The 16,890-nt window shown below is 42.9% G+C and overlaps 1 protein-coding gene across 8 annotated transcripts in view; it reads right to left on the reverse strand.

Moving 5' to 3' along the window:
* Window positions 1-16,890, reverse strand: part of PRDM2 (PR/SET domain 2) — a 141,978-nt gene that overhangs the window by 111,155 nt on the left and 13,933 nt on the right. For 7 of the 8 annotated variants that reach the window (XR_007154451.1, XM_047869015.1, XM_047869021.1 and 4 more), the window contains one exon: window positions 16,224-16,297. The exons of the other annotated variant lie outside the window; for it this stretch is intronic. Coding sequence is in view for 6 of the 7 variants with exons in the window: in XM_047869015.1 (XP_047724971.1) it covers window positions 16,224-16,232 (9 nt within the window). In the remaining variant the exon portion in view is untranslated. The remainder of the gene's footprint in view (window positions 1-16,223; window positions 16,298-16,890) is intronic. 8 annotated transcript variants of the gene reach the window in all.

The following is a 16,890-nucleotide window of genomic DNA, read 5'->3' on the forward strand; positions in this document are numbered from 1 at the left end:
CACTTCTCAAGGATTTTCAAAGATACCAAAGTAAGCAAAAAGCAAACTCCAACCTAAGGAAGTTAACTTCCCCACAATGAAGCTCTTACAGCTTTTAAGAATGTTTTGTACAAAGACAAGAAATCATCCACGTTTGTGTAATCCCAACATTATTTTTTTTGATGTTTTCTGTGCTTTGTTTGTTTGTTTAAAGTATCAATAGGCTGCTTTAAGAGAAATGAATCCCCCAGCAAGGAGCAACTCATTATGAAGGTCCACTCTCTGGCCTTTTTCGAGTCGGGATGCACACAAGCGGGCCCCCAGGGACGGAGATTCCCTTCTCAAACAGGGCAAAAGCTCACAGTGCCGGCACTCCGGAAGCACGAGCGCCGTGAGCCTGCTGGATCTACAGCTTGGTTATGACAATAATACCAAGCACACGTTAAATGCCTTTCAAAACACAAGAATGCCAAAACTGCCCCCGAAAATGGGTCTGATGGTGTTTTTAATTAGCTACAGTGTGAATACATTCAGCACACAAATTTCTCACTTTTAAATATGGTACCCCATTTTTAAAACTTTAATCTGTAAATGGTGATTCTGGAAACAGGAATCTTTTTTCCAAAGGGAGAACGGGTATTAAACTGGCAGTGGGTACCCTAGGCTACATAATGATTATTGGACAAATAATAACATGAAGAAGTACTTAGCTAAGGCTCTGAGTCCCATCAGCACATGGCCACTTAGCAGCATGAGGAAGTTTTCTTCTCCTTCCTCAGATAGGACCCTAGCCTAAGATTTAAAAGGACCTGACACCATTTAACCTCCCTAGGAGCTTTGAAAAGACACTGCATCAGCTACTCTAAACTGGTACTTCCAGACACAATGACAATAATACTAATAAGTTAGCATTTCCTGAGAAAGTCCTCAGGGCCTCAGTACAAGGCACTGTACTAACCGTCTTCTGTGCATGATGGCATTTACTCCAAACAGCTCAAGGGGCAGGGACTGTCATTGCTTCCTCTGGCACCGCCCCTGCCCTATCCCCTCACCCCCACCCCCAACACCAACACACCCATTAAGGAGGAAATTGAGGCTTAGGGAAGTGGTCTAAGTTGCTCAAGACCAGGATTTGAACCTTTGTCTGTCTGACCCTGAGCCCATGTTCATAACTACTGTGCTCTTTCCAGTTAAGATTCTGCTGGATAAGGTCTGAGGATCTAATGTAAAACGTGCTAACTCTAGGTGATAGCGCTGTATTATAGAATTGAAATCTGCTAAGAGAAATGTTCTCACTAAAAAAAAAAAAAAAAAAAAAAGGAAAAGGATAAATATGAGAGATGATGGATGGGGTAATTAACTAGATGGTTACACATATATCAAATTACCACTATGTATACTTCATATATCTTACAATTCGTCAATTATACCTCAATAAACCTGAAAAAAAAAAAAAAAGAAAAGAAAAAAATTCTGCTGGAACAGAATCTGAGAACCTCTGCCCTAAAACCTCCCAACTTCCATGGCAGTGACAGCAGCCAACGGCTCCTGAGGCAGGAATGGTCATTCCCACGGGAAATGTGTCACTGGAGTGTAATTTGGAGACCACGTGTGTTAACATTTCTGATACACCTGTGAACAGAAAGGACCTCAGCAGAACTGCCACAAGAAAAAAGGGAAGACAAATTCCTATGCATTTATTTACCTGCTTTTGGTGAACCCCTCCCTGCTTGTAAATTTGGGCTCATTTACCTAGTGGAGGAAAGCTTTTTTTTATATTTTAGTAGCCTTCACACTACAAGACTCGACTAAAATTTGCAGACTTCCAACCACACCAAGCCAACCCTGGCAGCCCCAGGACCTGGCTCTCACCTTTCCAGCTGCGATGGCTCCAGCTGGAAACTGCCTCTTCCCTTCCTTAGTTTACCTTCATAGCTCTTATCACAATTTTAAATAATTAGTTGTAAAATTACGTGTTTAACATACCTCCTCTGATAAACTACAGTGAAGACAGATGGTACCTTTTTTTTTTTTTTTAACATTTATTTATTTTTGAGACAGAGAGAGACAGAGCATGAGCAGGGGAGGGTCAGAGAGAGAGGGAGACACAGAATCCGAAATAGGCTCCAGGCTCTGAGCTGTCAGCACAGAGCCCGACGCGGGGCTCGAACTCACAGACCGCGAGATCATGACCTGAGCCGAAGTCGGACGCTCAACTGACTGAGCCACCCCGGCGCCCCAGATGGTATCTATCTTATTCGATGTTGCGTTCCCAATGCTTAGCAGGGGACACAACATGTTTGTTGTCATTTAAATACCTGAATGAATACATAATTCTTGTAAACCAACTTAAAACTTTTTTAGAAAAAGGAGGGCTAGAAATAAATAAAATAGCTGGGTCATCTATCGGAAAGCATTTTTTCCATGTGCCTGAATTTCTTGAATGTGAGGTAGGTATATTTCTGGGTCAACATAAGAATTCTTTTTTAGAAAATGTGATATAAGCTTTCAATTCTTAGCACGCAATTTACAAGTAAACCTTTAGAACAAAAGACTATTTAAAAGAAAATTTCTCTCCCCCACCCATATATAAACTGGGATCTCATTTATACACACAAACATACGTATACACATATGTTTATATATATGAACATCCTTAGAGTATTAGATGTAATATTATACTCTAAACAAGGTCATGTTGGTTCCTACACTGAAGATCACCATTTGATCCTGGGACTACTTCCCAGATCAATTTTTCTCTAAAAGAAACTGCAGCATCTACTCAATTTCTGAGTCCCTTCTACGGCCCAGGCAATGTTTTAAGCACCTCCTTTGCCTTAACAATGTGTCACTCTATGGAGGAAGACCGACAAAATCAACCAAGGATATACAATGCCTGATACTTTCTGATGCTCTGAGGAAAAATTAGGCACAAGAGGAGGACACAGTGACGGAGATGGGTAGGGTGCTACTTTAAACAGAGAGCTTCAAGAAGTAGAAGGGCATCATGTGACAGTAAGGGGGGCAAACACACCAGGACAGGCAATCAGCAAGGACCCTTGCTGACTCAAGAATAAGCTTGACATGATCACAGAACAGACAGGCAAAAAGACCAGCGAGTCCAGAGCAGAGAAGGTGAGGGAAAAGCAGCTGGAGCTGACGCGGGAGAGGCAGGTAGGGGTAACACCTTAGGAGAAATGGATCACCTGCTGAACTACACAGAATATGAGGACTAGAAGGTGACCAACCAGAGACCAAACTGCAGGCTCCAGGAAGGACCCTTGCTCCCCCTTCTGGAGTGGCCAACCGCCCATCCTTGCCATCCCAGAATAAAGGCACGTTCCTGTTTCAAGGGTTTCTGGACACCGATCACTGTGGTAAGCACAGAGGACGTTACAAGGACTTCTCTACTTTCCTATTCCGTAACAGGAAACAGAAGAGCTCGTTTATTTCACCGCTTGATGAAGTAAAGGCTCCAAACGTGTATCAGTGAACTGATCTAGAACAGCGTATGTTAAATTTAATGTGTTAAATTTAAGTTAACTTAATAAGCTTTGTTATTGATCTCATTAAATCAAGGTCTCCAACTTCCTAACTCAAACTCAAAAGAAGGCAGTCAGTATTCCTTCCCCTCCCCGACTCGTGGCCACAAGCAGCTCTCCTTCACTCAGTCCATCACTCAGTCATTAACAAACACTTCCTGAGAGCCCGCTCCAGGCTGGCCCTGCGCTGAGCAGTGAAGGCACGATGGTTCACAAAGCTGATCCGGGCCCTCTGCTCACAAAGTTTTCAGAGAACTGCTTTTTCCCTTCCCCTAATACCTAATACCTTTCCTTTGGCTCACGATGACTTCCCATGCTGGATGGTGGGGGAGCATCAGGAGTATGACTTTTACTCCCTCCTCTGGACCAAGCTCTGCGCTAAATGTTTTTCCTGCATTACCTCGCAATAATCACAGCTAACACCGATGGATGTTCAGGACGCCATTCGGATGCTACTGCAAGCTCTTTTAATCTTTTAACCAGCTCGTTTAATCTTTACACCGCCACTCTGGCTGTGGGCACCTTCATGATCCTCACTCTACAGATGAAACTGAGACCTGCCCACAGACATGGCTAGTAAGTGGCAGAGGCAGGATTCAAACCCAGACAGTCAGGCTTCAGGGTCTGGGTTCTCAAATACTATGCCACAGAGCTGTCCTGTCAAGTAACTCTCCCAAGCTGCGTGGTTTTAAAGTAGCAGAGCCAAGGGGCACCTAGTGGCTCAGTCGGTTGAGCGTCAGACTCCTGATGTCGGGTCATGATCCCAGGGTCAAGGGATCGAGTCCTGCATCAGGCTCTGAGTTGCGTGTGGAACCTGCTTAATTCTCTCTCTCTCCCTCTGCCCCTCCCCCTCTTACATTCTCTTTCTCTAAAATAAAATTTTTCAAAACACATAAAAAATAAAAATAAGAAAAATAAAGTAGCAGAGCCAAGATAAAGTCCAGACAGACTCCAGAGTGCACGTTCCAACCAAGCCAGTGGGGTATCTCACGGTCATTTAGGGCCACCTTTGGGGGGTCCACAGGGTCAGGGCTATTTCAACAATAGTCCTAGGATGTTACCTGCCTTTTTCATTCTCAGGCATGTAGAGGGGAGGTTTTCAGGGTTTATGACAAGTGATGATGTCATCATTCCACTGGCTAATGGATGTGTGATTGCCTAATCTCATGTTTTAAAAATTTCTGAACTATGAGTAAGGACTGTAGTCTAACCAACTCCTGAACTAGGTCTAGTTCCTGGTCTTGATACTGTAATAAAGTAAGATGTTACCACCGCGAAAAACTGAGTGAAGAAGAGTATAGGGCTCTGTACTATTTCTGCCACTTCCTGTGAAGCTATACTCCCTAAACATTGTTCAAAGAATTTTTGTTTCAAGGGGCGCATTCGGTAGAGCTTGCTCATTCGGCAGAGCTTGGGGCTCTTGATCTTGGGGTCGTGAGTTCAAGCCCCACAGTGGCTGCAGAGTTTACTTCACAAAAAAGAAAAAAAATTGCTTCAATTTCTCACATGGTAAATATCCAAAGATCTAATGCACATAAACAAAAGCCTGATGATTGCTGCACGAAAGAGACCACCTCTGCTCTTCCGGCACCTCCCATCTCAGGACTGAGAAGCAGAGATCAGGAGAGATTCTGAGAGACTGACTAAACCAAGAGGAGGAAGGAGGGTGGGGTCCGCACATTCGCACCCTACCTCCCCAACTTCTCCACTACAACTCGAGGGGCTGTTCCCTACAGGCAAGGGGGGGGGGTTCCGTTTTAAGGGTTTCACTCTGAATCGCTAACGGAGAACAAGCAAAGCATACCAGAACAACCTGGGATAAATAGCTTCAAAGGCAATTAAAGGCAACCAGTTATTGTCCATGCCCCTTCGGGGCTCCTGCAGAAGAGAGTTCCTACCCCTTACTTTAAGCACCAGCCTGGTTGGGCCAAGACCTATCAAGGCAGGAGGGTGTCATTTTGCCTGCAGGGCTCTGGGCCTCTGCCCTGCCCTAAGGAAGCCAGTCCCCCCGCTGTCCTACCACGCAGGATTTCCCCTAAGGCTCCATTACCACACGCCCCACCTCTCCCCACCTCCCCCGGCACTTTGCACTTTGTAAGCACTTACTGGCTGGCTGGTTTAATGGCCTCTCCACCAGAGGCAGGTTTAAGCTGCAGACCCAGGGGGCAGGTTCCGTTTCACTCACCGCTGCACCCGGCGCCTGGCACAGGATGCCGAGCCCGGAGCAGTGGTTGCTGTCAACAAACAAGTACCTGGCAGTCAAGTGCAGGAGGTCTGTGTGCACAGAGATGGCTGTGAGGGTGTACAGACTCAGCTGGCCACGGAGTCCAGGGGAGTGGATGAGATCAGAGAAGAGAGACAAGAAAGGACAAAGCCCTCAGGATGTCACTATCTAAGAGTGGGAGGTAAGACCAGGCACGATGTCACCGTGGCAGAAGGGGCATCAAGAACATGATGTCAGAAAGGCTGGGGAAAAGGCTCCACGAAGGGGGAGAAGTCAACAGTCGAATCTGCTGGTGAGCTTGCAGTATGTGTGGTATCTGATCCTTCTCCACTTCCCACCGCTGTAGTCACCCTTCAGCCTGAAATAACACAGCAATCCCCTCATCCTTCGAAGGGCAGACGAGCACCCCACGTGCCAGCACTGCGCTACCGAGGAAAGCGGCAGCGAAGACAGACGGGTTCTGCCCACCTGACCGGGTATTCCACTGGGACCAGGGAAATAAAGAGTGTGATGGGGCACCTCGGCAGCTCAGCTCCGACTTCGGCTCAGGTCATGATCTCACGGTTCCTAAGTTCGAGCCCCGCGTCGGGCTCTGTGCTGACAGCTCAGGGCCTGGAGCTTGCTTCGGATTCTGTGTCTCCCTCTCTCTCTACTCCTTCCCTGCTCTCTCTTTCAAAAATAAATAAAGACTTTAAAAAAAAAAATTTTTTTTTTAAAGAGTGTGATAGATAAGGAGGGGGCACTGTCCTCGTCAGGGCAGCTGCGTGCAGGGGGACATCTTAGAGAAGATCACACACAGACACTTGGACCTGAAAGAGGAGAACGGCCACGCGTTAAGGATCGAGCATTCCAGGGAAACGTACTAAGGGGACAAAGGGCTTGGCACGTTCAGGAATAAAATGAGACCACCGTGGCCAGGTCACAGCGAGCCAGGGAGAAAGCAGAGGCGGCTGCCGCCAGAACCTGCAGAACCTTGAAGGTCAGGGTAGAGAGAGACTGGAGCTCATTTAGAGAGCAGCGGGACACAACTAGACGGTCTTGGGCAGGGGAGTGACATGACGTGATGAGAAGGTCTTCTGGCTTCCAGTCTGTTCCCTATTCAACTTCTCTAAACCCTCTGCCTTCTTGATTAATCATCCTATAAAAGCATCCGGTTCAGAATTCCTTTTTTTTTTTTTTAACTTTCTAAATAAACCAGTGGTTACTTTACTGGTTGTAGAGTCTCTCGAGGTTGAAGAGAAGCAAAGTAAATTAGACCTAAGAGCTCTTCTCAACCTGACATGCCCCTGAAGGAGGGTTCTGCTGCCTCCTAGTGAGTCTGTTACTGCTGAGACTGAGCTGCCAAATTTCAAACCACCTTCATCCAAGGCAGCAAACCAAGGAGCAACAGCCTTTCAAGTCAGGTGGGAGTTTGCTTGGTCTAGCCACAGCCTTAAAAAAAAAAGAAAAGAAAAGAAAAGAAAAAGAAAAAGAAAAAGAAAAAGAAAAAGAAAAAGAAAAAGAAAAAGAAAAAGAAAAATTCTATTGGAAGAAATCACAGAAAAATCTCGATTTTACTCTCAAAGTTCCTCCCTAGTCCCTACAGGCACCACTCTCTGGAGGTCCTCCTACTCCTTGGCGTCTTTCACAGATCAGGCTTTTAGCCAACAGGGCCCCCAGACCACTGATCCTTCTGGCCCTCAATTCTTCTGACCAGTCAATATCTTCTATATCCTTCCAGGTCAAGTTCAAATCCATTCATCCATGAAGACATTCCAAACAACTCACGATAATTGCCTGCTTTTCTAATTTCCTATATGCTCAGGTTTATGTTGTATGAATACAGTACTCAAGACATACAGAGAATGGTCCCACAGAGAGAGAGACCGTCAGCCAAGCAGTGCTCAATGAGGGGGTTTCTGTGAAAATCCAAAGTAATGACTTGGTCTGAACTAAAGCACTAACAGTGCTTAGAAAAGTATGTTACAGGGCAGAATCAGCACTTGCTTACGAGCTGAAAATAATGGTGATGATGATACCTACAGTGTTTCCTACATGCCAGGCGCTGGCCTTGACGTTTATTAACTCATTTACTCTTGACCACAACCACATGGGGTGGTCACCACTATTATCTCTATTTAACAGGTAGGAAAGCAAATACCAAGAGGTCAAGTGACTTGCCCAAGGTCACACAGATGGAGTGCCTGTGAAGGACGAAAGTCCACTCCCTGTGGAGTCCTGTAAAGGACTGAGGGTGAAAGTGAGTCACCACACAGCAAAGTTGAGGAAGAGCAAAACAATCCTACAAAACCTTTTTCTTTGCCAAAGCATTAATATCAGAATAACAAAAAATGTAAACCTTCTTGCCAGAGTTCCTCCCACAGTTATATAAGAAAAATGTCATCCAAGTTGCTAATTTTTTTCCAAATTTCAGAAATAATCTAATATTTTCATTCACAAAGACAATGTCCCAGATCTTATAAAAATTGCCAATTTATCTAGTAGAATACATGATTCAAAATGAGATTTAAGTGCCATCATTATTTTTTTTTTTTTAATTTTTTTTTTCAACGTTTTTAATTTATTTTTGGGACAGAGAGAGACAGAGCATGAACGGGGGAGGGGCAGAGAGAGAGAGGGAGACACAGAATCTGAAACAGGCTCCAGGCTCCGAGCCATCAGCCCAGAGCCCGACGCAGGGCTCGAACTCACGGACCGCGAGATCGTGACCTGGCTGAAGTCGGACGCTTAACCGACTGCGCCACCCAGGCGCCCCATTAAGTGCCATCATTATTAAACATGTTAATTTTCTAAACTATACATTCATTAATCAAAGTTTAAGTCATAACACATAAGAATCACCTTACTTGGAAGTCTCTTTTTAAAAAGCCTGAAAAATCAAATTCGCATTTATAATTACTTATAAAAATCTAATTCTATATTAATAATATGCTACAACAGCAAAAGTGGTTTCAATGTTTTATACCTCATTATGCATATATACCCAGGATTAGGAAAAAAGTAGGGAAGATAACCTAAAACCAAAGATAGAAAGCCATTCAAGGCTTTACCAAATCTTTGGAAATACATCTATGAACAGATGTATCTGAAGGGTCACATGGTCTGCTGCCCCCCATAAAACGTCCTCTGTGAAAGGAATAACCTACCACCTATAACAAAATGGATGAATCTCAAAAACACCACGCTGATCAAAAGGAGACAAACACAGGGGTGCCTGGGTAGCTCAGTCGGTTGAGTGTCTGACTCTTGATTTCAGCTCAGGTCATGATCTCAGAGTTCATAGGATTGAGCCCCACTTCAGGCCCTGTACTGACAGTGCAGAGCCTGCATGGGATTCTCTCTCTCCCTCTCTCTTTGTCCCTCCCTTGCTCGTGCTCTAAGTAAATAAATAAACATTAAAAAAAAAAAAAAAAAAGGAGGGGGGACAAATACAAAAGGGCAAGTACTAACAATTCCACTCACGTGAAATTCTAGAACAGGAAAAAACAATCCACAGGGACAGAAAGCCAATCAGTGCCTGCCTGGGGTAAGGACTGGGGGGGTGGGGAAGTGACACTAACTGCAGAGCAGCAGGAAAGAATTTTTGGGGTAATGGAAGAGTTCTGTACCTTGAGAGAACTGAGTGCAGGTATCTGGCAATCTTAAGACTTGCGCACTTCAAACAGGTACATTTAAAAAAAAAATTTTAGGGGCACCTGGGTGGCTCAGTCAGTTAAGCATCCAAGTCTGGCTCAGGTCATGATCTCGCGGTTCGTGAGTTCGAGCCCCGCGTCGGGCTCTGTGCTGACAGCTCAGAGCCTGGAGCCTGCTTCGGATTCTGCGTCTCCCTCTCTCTGCCCCTCCCCTGTTGACACCCATTCACTTGTGCTCTTGCTCTCTCTCCCTCTCTCTCTCAAAACTAAACATTATAAAAAATGAAAATTAAATTTTTTTAAACTTTATTGATTTATTTTGAGAGTATGTGGGAAGAGCAGAGAGAGAGAAAGAGAATCTCAAGCAGGCTCTGCACTGCCAGTGCAGAGCCCAATGTGGGGCCTGAACTCACAAACCGTGAGATCATGACCTGAGCTGACATTAAGAGTCAGCTGCTTAACCAAGTGAGCCACCCAGACGTCTCTCAAATGAGTATATTTGATGCACACAAATGATACCTCAATGCTGGGCTTTTAAAGTAAAATAAGTAAATGAATTACACACTGTCCTCTTTAAATCATGTCCAAATGAAACTGTAATGGTCCCAGAAAACCAAAGATAAAAATACTGATGACGTAGTAAAAAAAATGATTTAATCAAAATTTTTTTCATACCCAACTCAAGCATTCCTCTGCTCAAAACCCTCCGACGGTCTCCCATCTCCTTAGGCAAAGTCTACTCTGTTCTTTACAATGACCACAGAGCTGAGCCCACACCTCTCCTCCTTCATCTGCTCTGCTCCAAGCACACAGGTGCCCTAGAACCAGCCTGCTCTGCTCCCTAGCCAGCCCCCACCTCTCAGATACACATCCACTGGGATCAGGAAGGTAACTCCACTACATGGCGTTATATATATAGCATGGCATTGGCATTGGCTGCTGTTACAGGAGGCTGCAAGTACGATCTGACATAGACGATATGTACTAATGTTTTCATTTTTAAAAATATAAAAATAAGCATGTTTTACTGGTATCTCATTTAAATTTGTATCAGTAACTAGGGGCACCTGGGTGGCTCAGTTGGCTAAGCGTCCGACTTCGGCTCAGGTCATGATCTCGCAGTTCATGGGTTAGAGCCCTGCACCGGGCTCTGTGCCGACAGCTCAGAGCCTGGATCCTGCTTCAGACTCTGTGTCTGCCTGTCTCTCTCTCTGCCCCTCTCCCACTCATACCCTGTCTCTCTCTCTCTCTCTCTCTCTCAAAAATAAATTTAAAAAAAATTTTAATAAAATAAATTTGTATCAAATTCTTTTTACATACTCTATCCAGAAAACAACCATAAATGATCATACCCGTTTTCATCAATTTAATTAAAGCACCTAGTTTCTTAAACATGAACTTTATTTTAAATTTTAATGTTTATTTATTTTTGAGAGAGAGAGACAGTATGAGCAGAGGAGCGGCAGAGAGAGAGGGAGACACAGAATCCGAAGCAGGCTCCAGGCTCTGAGCTGTCAGCACAGAGCCCGACATGGGGCTCGAACCCACAAACCATGAGATCGTGACCTGAGACAAAGTCGGATGTTCAACTGAGTGAGCCACCCAGGCGCCCCTTAAACATCAACGTAAACGTCAATGCTGGAGAGCAACAGCAGTGTCTGACAGAAGAGTTTAGACTAAACATGAACATGACTTGACATCGAGAATGTGTCATAGTATATCACACTAAGATACATGCTATTCTACAACAGACTAATGATAAGCACCACAGTTCATTGTTGTCACCAGCAAAAGACATCCAAGAATTAGAGCGCTAATATTTCAAATTCTATGAACAAGTCTTCTTTGTTTAAACTTGCAAACAAGACTCTTAGCTACTATTCTGGGAGCAAACAGTGAGGGGGAGAGAGGATGAAACAAGCTTCAGTTTACTGAAACAGCATTAAATCGTGTTTGGTTAAGGAATGAGCAGAAGAATACGACCGCAACAACAATAAAGAGATGCGGACACCAAACAAAACAACCTTTACACGGTCTCTGGAAAACAACAGTAGCCAAAGAGTTCTAAAACACACCAAAAAAGCACCCTCTTTCAAAAAGCTGGCAGGCCCTTTAAATTGTCCGACTGAAGAAACTATCTTCAACTACAGCATTAATCTCAATAGTGAACAAACATATTACTATACTCTTGCCCAATAAAGATAAAGGTGCTACTCTAAAAAACGGAAACCAGATCATGTCACTGTCCAGTCGCTTCCCACTGCACTTAGAGTAAAACATAAGCTTCTTCCTATGGCCCTTAAGGCTCTATAAATCTGACCCCAGCCTCTCCCCAACTCCATCTTGCCTCAGAGCCCCCCTGATGCCTGCCAAGCTCCAGGCCCTGGCCTGTTCTGTCTGTGTTTGAACCAGCAAGCTCATTCCCACCTCAGAGCCTTTGCACTCACTACTGATCGCTCTACCTAGAATTTTCTTTCCCTGGATCTTCACATACCTGGTTCTTGGCTACCACTTGAGTCTGTTTTAACTGTTAGTCACCTCTTCAGAGCAGCCTTCTCTGACCATGTGATCCGAAGAAACTCCCTGCTGCCTCCATTCATCACCCTTTATCACACCGCCTTGTTTCGCCGTCCTCACGGCACTTTTCGCTATCTAAAATGGTCTCGTCTTCCGCTTTTCAACTCTCTCTGAGTAGGTAAGCAGCAGAGCAGAGCCCTGGCCTATCTAGTTTACTGTGGAACCCACAACACCCAGGGGTGCCGTCCAGTCCATCAACGGCAGGATGAATGAGGGAGCAAGTGAACACCCAGAACAGAGAAGAGAATGGAACCGGGGACTGCTTATCCCAGTGCTCAGGGTTGGATCTGCAGCATCCAGTGATTAAAAGCTTCTTTTGTTATTTCACTGTGCAAAACTTTTATTTAAAGTCTGGAAGGCTAAGCTGCTAAAACTGTTTTGCTACTGGCAATAGCAGATCGTTCATCTGGATGTAGAAATGCTGCAATCATAAGCTGCTTTGTTGATAGAAAGTTTCAAGTGTCAGTAACAACCTGAGTTACGCAAAGATTCAAAAAAAAAAAAAAAAAACCACCTACATGTGATTCAATAAATCAGAAATCAAGGCAGCTGTATTACCTCATTAGGGCTAAAACTTACACAATGCCCCGTGTCAATTAGATCTCAATAAAGCTGGGGAAACAAATCACCGAGGCTATACCCAAGATGCCACAGTTCTCCTCTCTTCCCCGCAGGATTGCACTGCCCCCCAGCCAGCCCCTAATACCAGAGTTTTAAGTCAGATGTGGCCATATGACTAACTTTGGCTAATCAGATGTGAGTAGAAGTGATGTATATTGAGACAAAGCCTTCATCATCTCTGGTTCTTGAGCAACTACAAAGGCAGATCCACACAGGATGTGTAGCAAGAACAAGAAATAAACAAATGTTGTATTAAGCCCCTGAGATTTTGGAGCTGCTTTTTGTTAGCACAGCATAACAGAGCTTATCCTGACTAATAACGGCAGTATAAAATGGTGACCTAGAACCTTAGCTTTGGAATTTGACGAGTGACAGTGTGAATCAGAGCTCTATCACTTACTGTTTGAGTGGCCGTGGGCAAACCACGGCCACCGCTCTGGGCTTTAACTGCCTTCGTCCATAAAATTGTTATACTACCTACACTTCATAGAGTGGATGCAAAGACTCAATTAGTGAGAAAGTACATATGCAATATTTAATGGAGTGCCTGGCCTGTTGATTAAGCACTCAGTAGACAGCAAGTGGTATTAAACTCTAGCATACCTATTTTAAGCTACTATAAGCATATTCACATTATGGGACTTTGCTCACCTTTGATATCCTATAAAGTAAAGCATTCTAAACTCTTTATTCAACGAGAAAGTAATTTTTAAAGTTTTGGATGCTCCTAGATAAATCTACGGGGGGAAAAAAGAAAGAAAATAGTGGAACATCTCAAAAGTTAAATATTGGGATGGGTGTAGAATGTTAATGAAGTAAAGGACACCTGTGATTTAAAATGGGAGAGAAAAGAAACTGGGAGAAGGCAGTCGGGAAGCAGAATGGCTCTCCTCTTGTCTGCCAACCAGCCTGGACTGAGTTGGAACAAAGGCTCACGGGCAACACGAGTGGAGTTCCCAGTTGGGAAGATAAGAGAAGGGCTAAGTGTTGAATGGAGAACAAACTGGAAGGGAAAGAAGGACAAAGACCATGTGGATCTGGAGGCTTTGTGCAGCCCTGGGCTAGGGTCAGAGAGACAGCCTGGTGAGCTACCACACCAGGAACGACTTGGAACACACTGGTAAGACTGAGCAGTTCGGAATGTTGCTCCAATAGTTAGTGTTTAATATACCATGAGACTCTGGAGTCTGTTGTTTCTTCTAAAGGACTCATTTACAAACAGTATGGTCTGCTCACTCAGAGGATCCTTCAGTCCCTAAAACTCAACCAGCAAACACATGAATGAATGATACAGTACTACTCTCTTTGAGACCATTCCCACTATAAGAGATTGCTCTGACTGCTAAAGTTCATCTAAGGAAAGCTGCTTGGTACCTACAGGGAATAATCTCAGCGTAACATCACCATTAAGATTTTAATTAAAAGTCAATCTGGTTCAGGGGCGCCTGCCTGGCTCAGTTGGTGGAGTATGCAGCTCTTGATCTCAGGGTCACGAGTTCGAGCCCCACGCTGGGTACAGAGATTGCTTAAATAAATAAACTAAAAAAAAAAAAAAATCAATCTGATTCAAGTTAAAACTTTAATATCCGAATTTTTGTGTAGTTACTTCCAAGTTTCTCAAGCACTGATTGCTCATTTTCACTGGCTGAAAAGGGGAAAATAAATATAAGAGGGAAAAAGATAAAATGTCCTGAAACAATCCTTAACTTTTAAAAATTACTGAGACAACTGCTGAAAAACACTGAGATTTTATGCCATGACATAATAATCAGGTCTAAATATCATACAACCAATATTCCTCAGATAATGAAAATAAAACTAAAGATGCTGAAAATTTTACTCATAAAAAGTGGACAACTTTTATACTCCAAATGAAAGTTTCATTACTACCAGACCACGTAAATTACATCCAAATCAGAAATGTGCTAACCATTAGAAACATAAGAGGACACTTTTCCCCTGATATCTGGCATTTGGCATCAAAGGCAGTCTTCTGCAGATCTGATATTAAAACTTGTCAAAAACAAAATGAAATTGTAAAAGAGCCAAAAAAGAAATGGTTATTGCTACAACTCTTCTGAATGGCATGTGGACTTTCTCCACACACAAGGTCGTGTGATGTAAGGGGAGCCACAGAGTGAAAAGTATGAGGTGTCCAACAGGTCGAAACGCGTTAGAAAGAAAGTATTAGTAGCCTGATATGGTGTAACAATTAATGTGTTAGTAAGCCTACCGGTAAAGCTGTAGCCACCTGAAAATAACTGGCTGCTGATTAGCAATACAACAAAAGCAATGTCAACATTTGGATTCCACTACGGAAGCACTCGCAATCGTTCTAATCCAGAATCAAGACTCCTAACAACAGTTCCTAGGCAGGAGAAAAGCCAAGTTCCTTTGGGTGACCAAGTTCACATATAGAACCAGTCTTAAGAGAGAAAGAGAAATGAAATCTAGGACATATATGTGCACATAACTTTGAGGAACAATGACTAGGGCAATCCACTGTTCTCTTCTCCCCTCCCCCATCTGACCATTTCAAAACTAATTTGGCTTCAAAAGCATGTCAGTAAATCTGCAAGTTGTAAAATAATAGGAACCATGTGCCCCATGTGTTCGCCAGATTCATTTTTTATGATGTATGGTCCTCCGCATTAAAATAAACATATTTTTGATAAAGAAAAGTAATGAAACAAAATCAAAAGAATCCATTCCCCAAAAGTCACATCTCTCAATGCAACCCGGGACTGAACTTCACTAAATGCAGCCCACCCCAATAAAAGTGGGACTCCAGTTAGAAGCACCTGTGAATGATGAAAAGGTGTCCAAAATCTCAGATAGTGAGGGATACAAAATGTTTTCAAGTCTGGTAGTTTTAAGCTCAACACTACTAATTAGACTTCACATTTTCAAGTTTGTCTCTCATATTTTTTAAATGTTTATGAAGATCTCAAGAGAGTGTCTCTAACACCCATGAATTTCTGTTAACTACAAGTAAAATGATAATAAACCAGAAAATAAGAATCCTCGTTTAGAATACATTAGTCCATATAACTGGTTTTACTTATCAGAACAGCCCTGAGGCTCCAGAAATCTCCACAGCAGAACTGTTTAATCCCCAGGTAGCTCCACACCCTCTTCCACTAAGAAACACATCTTACATTTCAATATCTGCCTTCTTGTTTGTATTCTATTAACAGGGTTTTCAAGGACAGAGTGCTTATAAAGTCTCCCACTTGATCAGTTTCAGCTTCTAAAAATAAATTTCAATCTTCCCTTTTCAACCAATGGATAATTTACAAAATAAAAAAAAATATTAAAAATGAAAGCTTAATAAGCTTCAAAACAAAACCAAAAAATGAACACTACAACGTGGCAGGGGAAAGGTAAAAACAGAAAGTCTGAACTAAGGTCTCAAAGACTCTGTCCCCTGAGCAGGCTTCCTCAGAAAGGCCAAGCCACGCCCAAACAGAGCACAGGCCACTCCACGAACAAATGCACACTATGAAAGCAATGAGCTAGTTAATGGTGCGAAGAAACAGAAAAGAAAATCAGGGGAAAATGAATGTGTGTGTTTTGATCCTTCAAAAATCAAGAACTGGTCTAGCATCTAGGTAATGTATTTGTATAAATTCTTATTTTTAAACTCACCTGATTCATTTTCAATTCCTGTTGTGTTCTGAAAAGTTACACACAACAAAGAAACTTCTTTGATTACATGAGCCCTAAAAAGAAAAACAGACAATTGTAATATGTACCTGCCTACACATTCACAGTGATTTCAAACCACATACAGAACTGTAGAGTTTGCTCAAAGGGCTATTCATAAAGCAACTCCATGCCAGGTCAAATTCAATCTATGCTGAGAGCTTACTTTGCAGATTTATTATCTACAATAAAATAGATTTCTTACTAATCTTTACTAGGCCCTCATTGTACTCTACAATTGAAAGCAGACTCATTAGAATGACATCAAATTTTTGCTGTGAAATTGCATCATTCCTAAGAAGAAACAGATTAGCTCTGTTAATAGAAACACAAAGCACTGCTGAGTAATTTATTATGCAATGTAAATGTTTTTCTTTTACTTATATCAATACTGTGTTGAATGCAAACACAATTAGACCCTTTACATTATTTAGTTTTTCAAGTTCCTGAAGTACAGAGGTGAATTTACTAACATTTCCATGGGGAGTTCTCTTTGAGGAATAAAACAAAAACCGTGTAGTAAAATACAAATGTTTTCATAAAAACTGTTTGGAAAGAGCTGCAATATTCCTTTACAATCTTTATTCGTATATTCACAGTACACTAAAAC

This window comes from Prionailurus viverrinus, chromosome C1, assembly GCF_022837055.1.
Source record: "Prionailurus viverrinus isolate Anna chromosome C1, UM_Priviv_1.0, whole genome shotgun sequence".
Taxonomy (NCBI): Eukaryota; Metazoa; Chordata; class Mammalia; order Carnivora; family Felidae; genus Prionailurus; species Prionailurus viverrinus.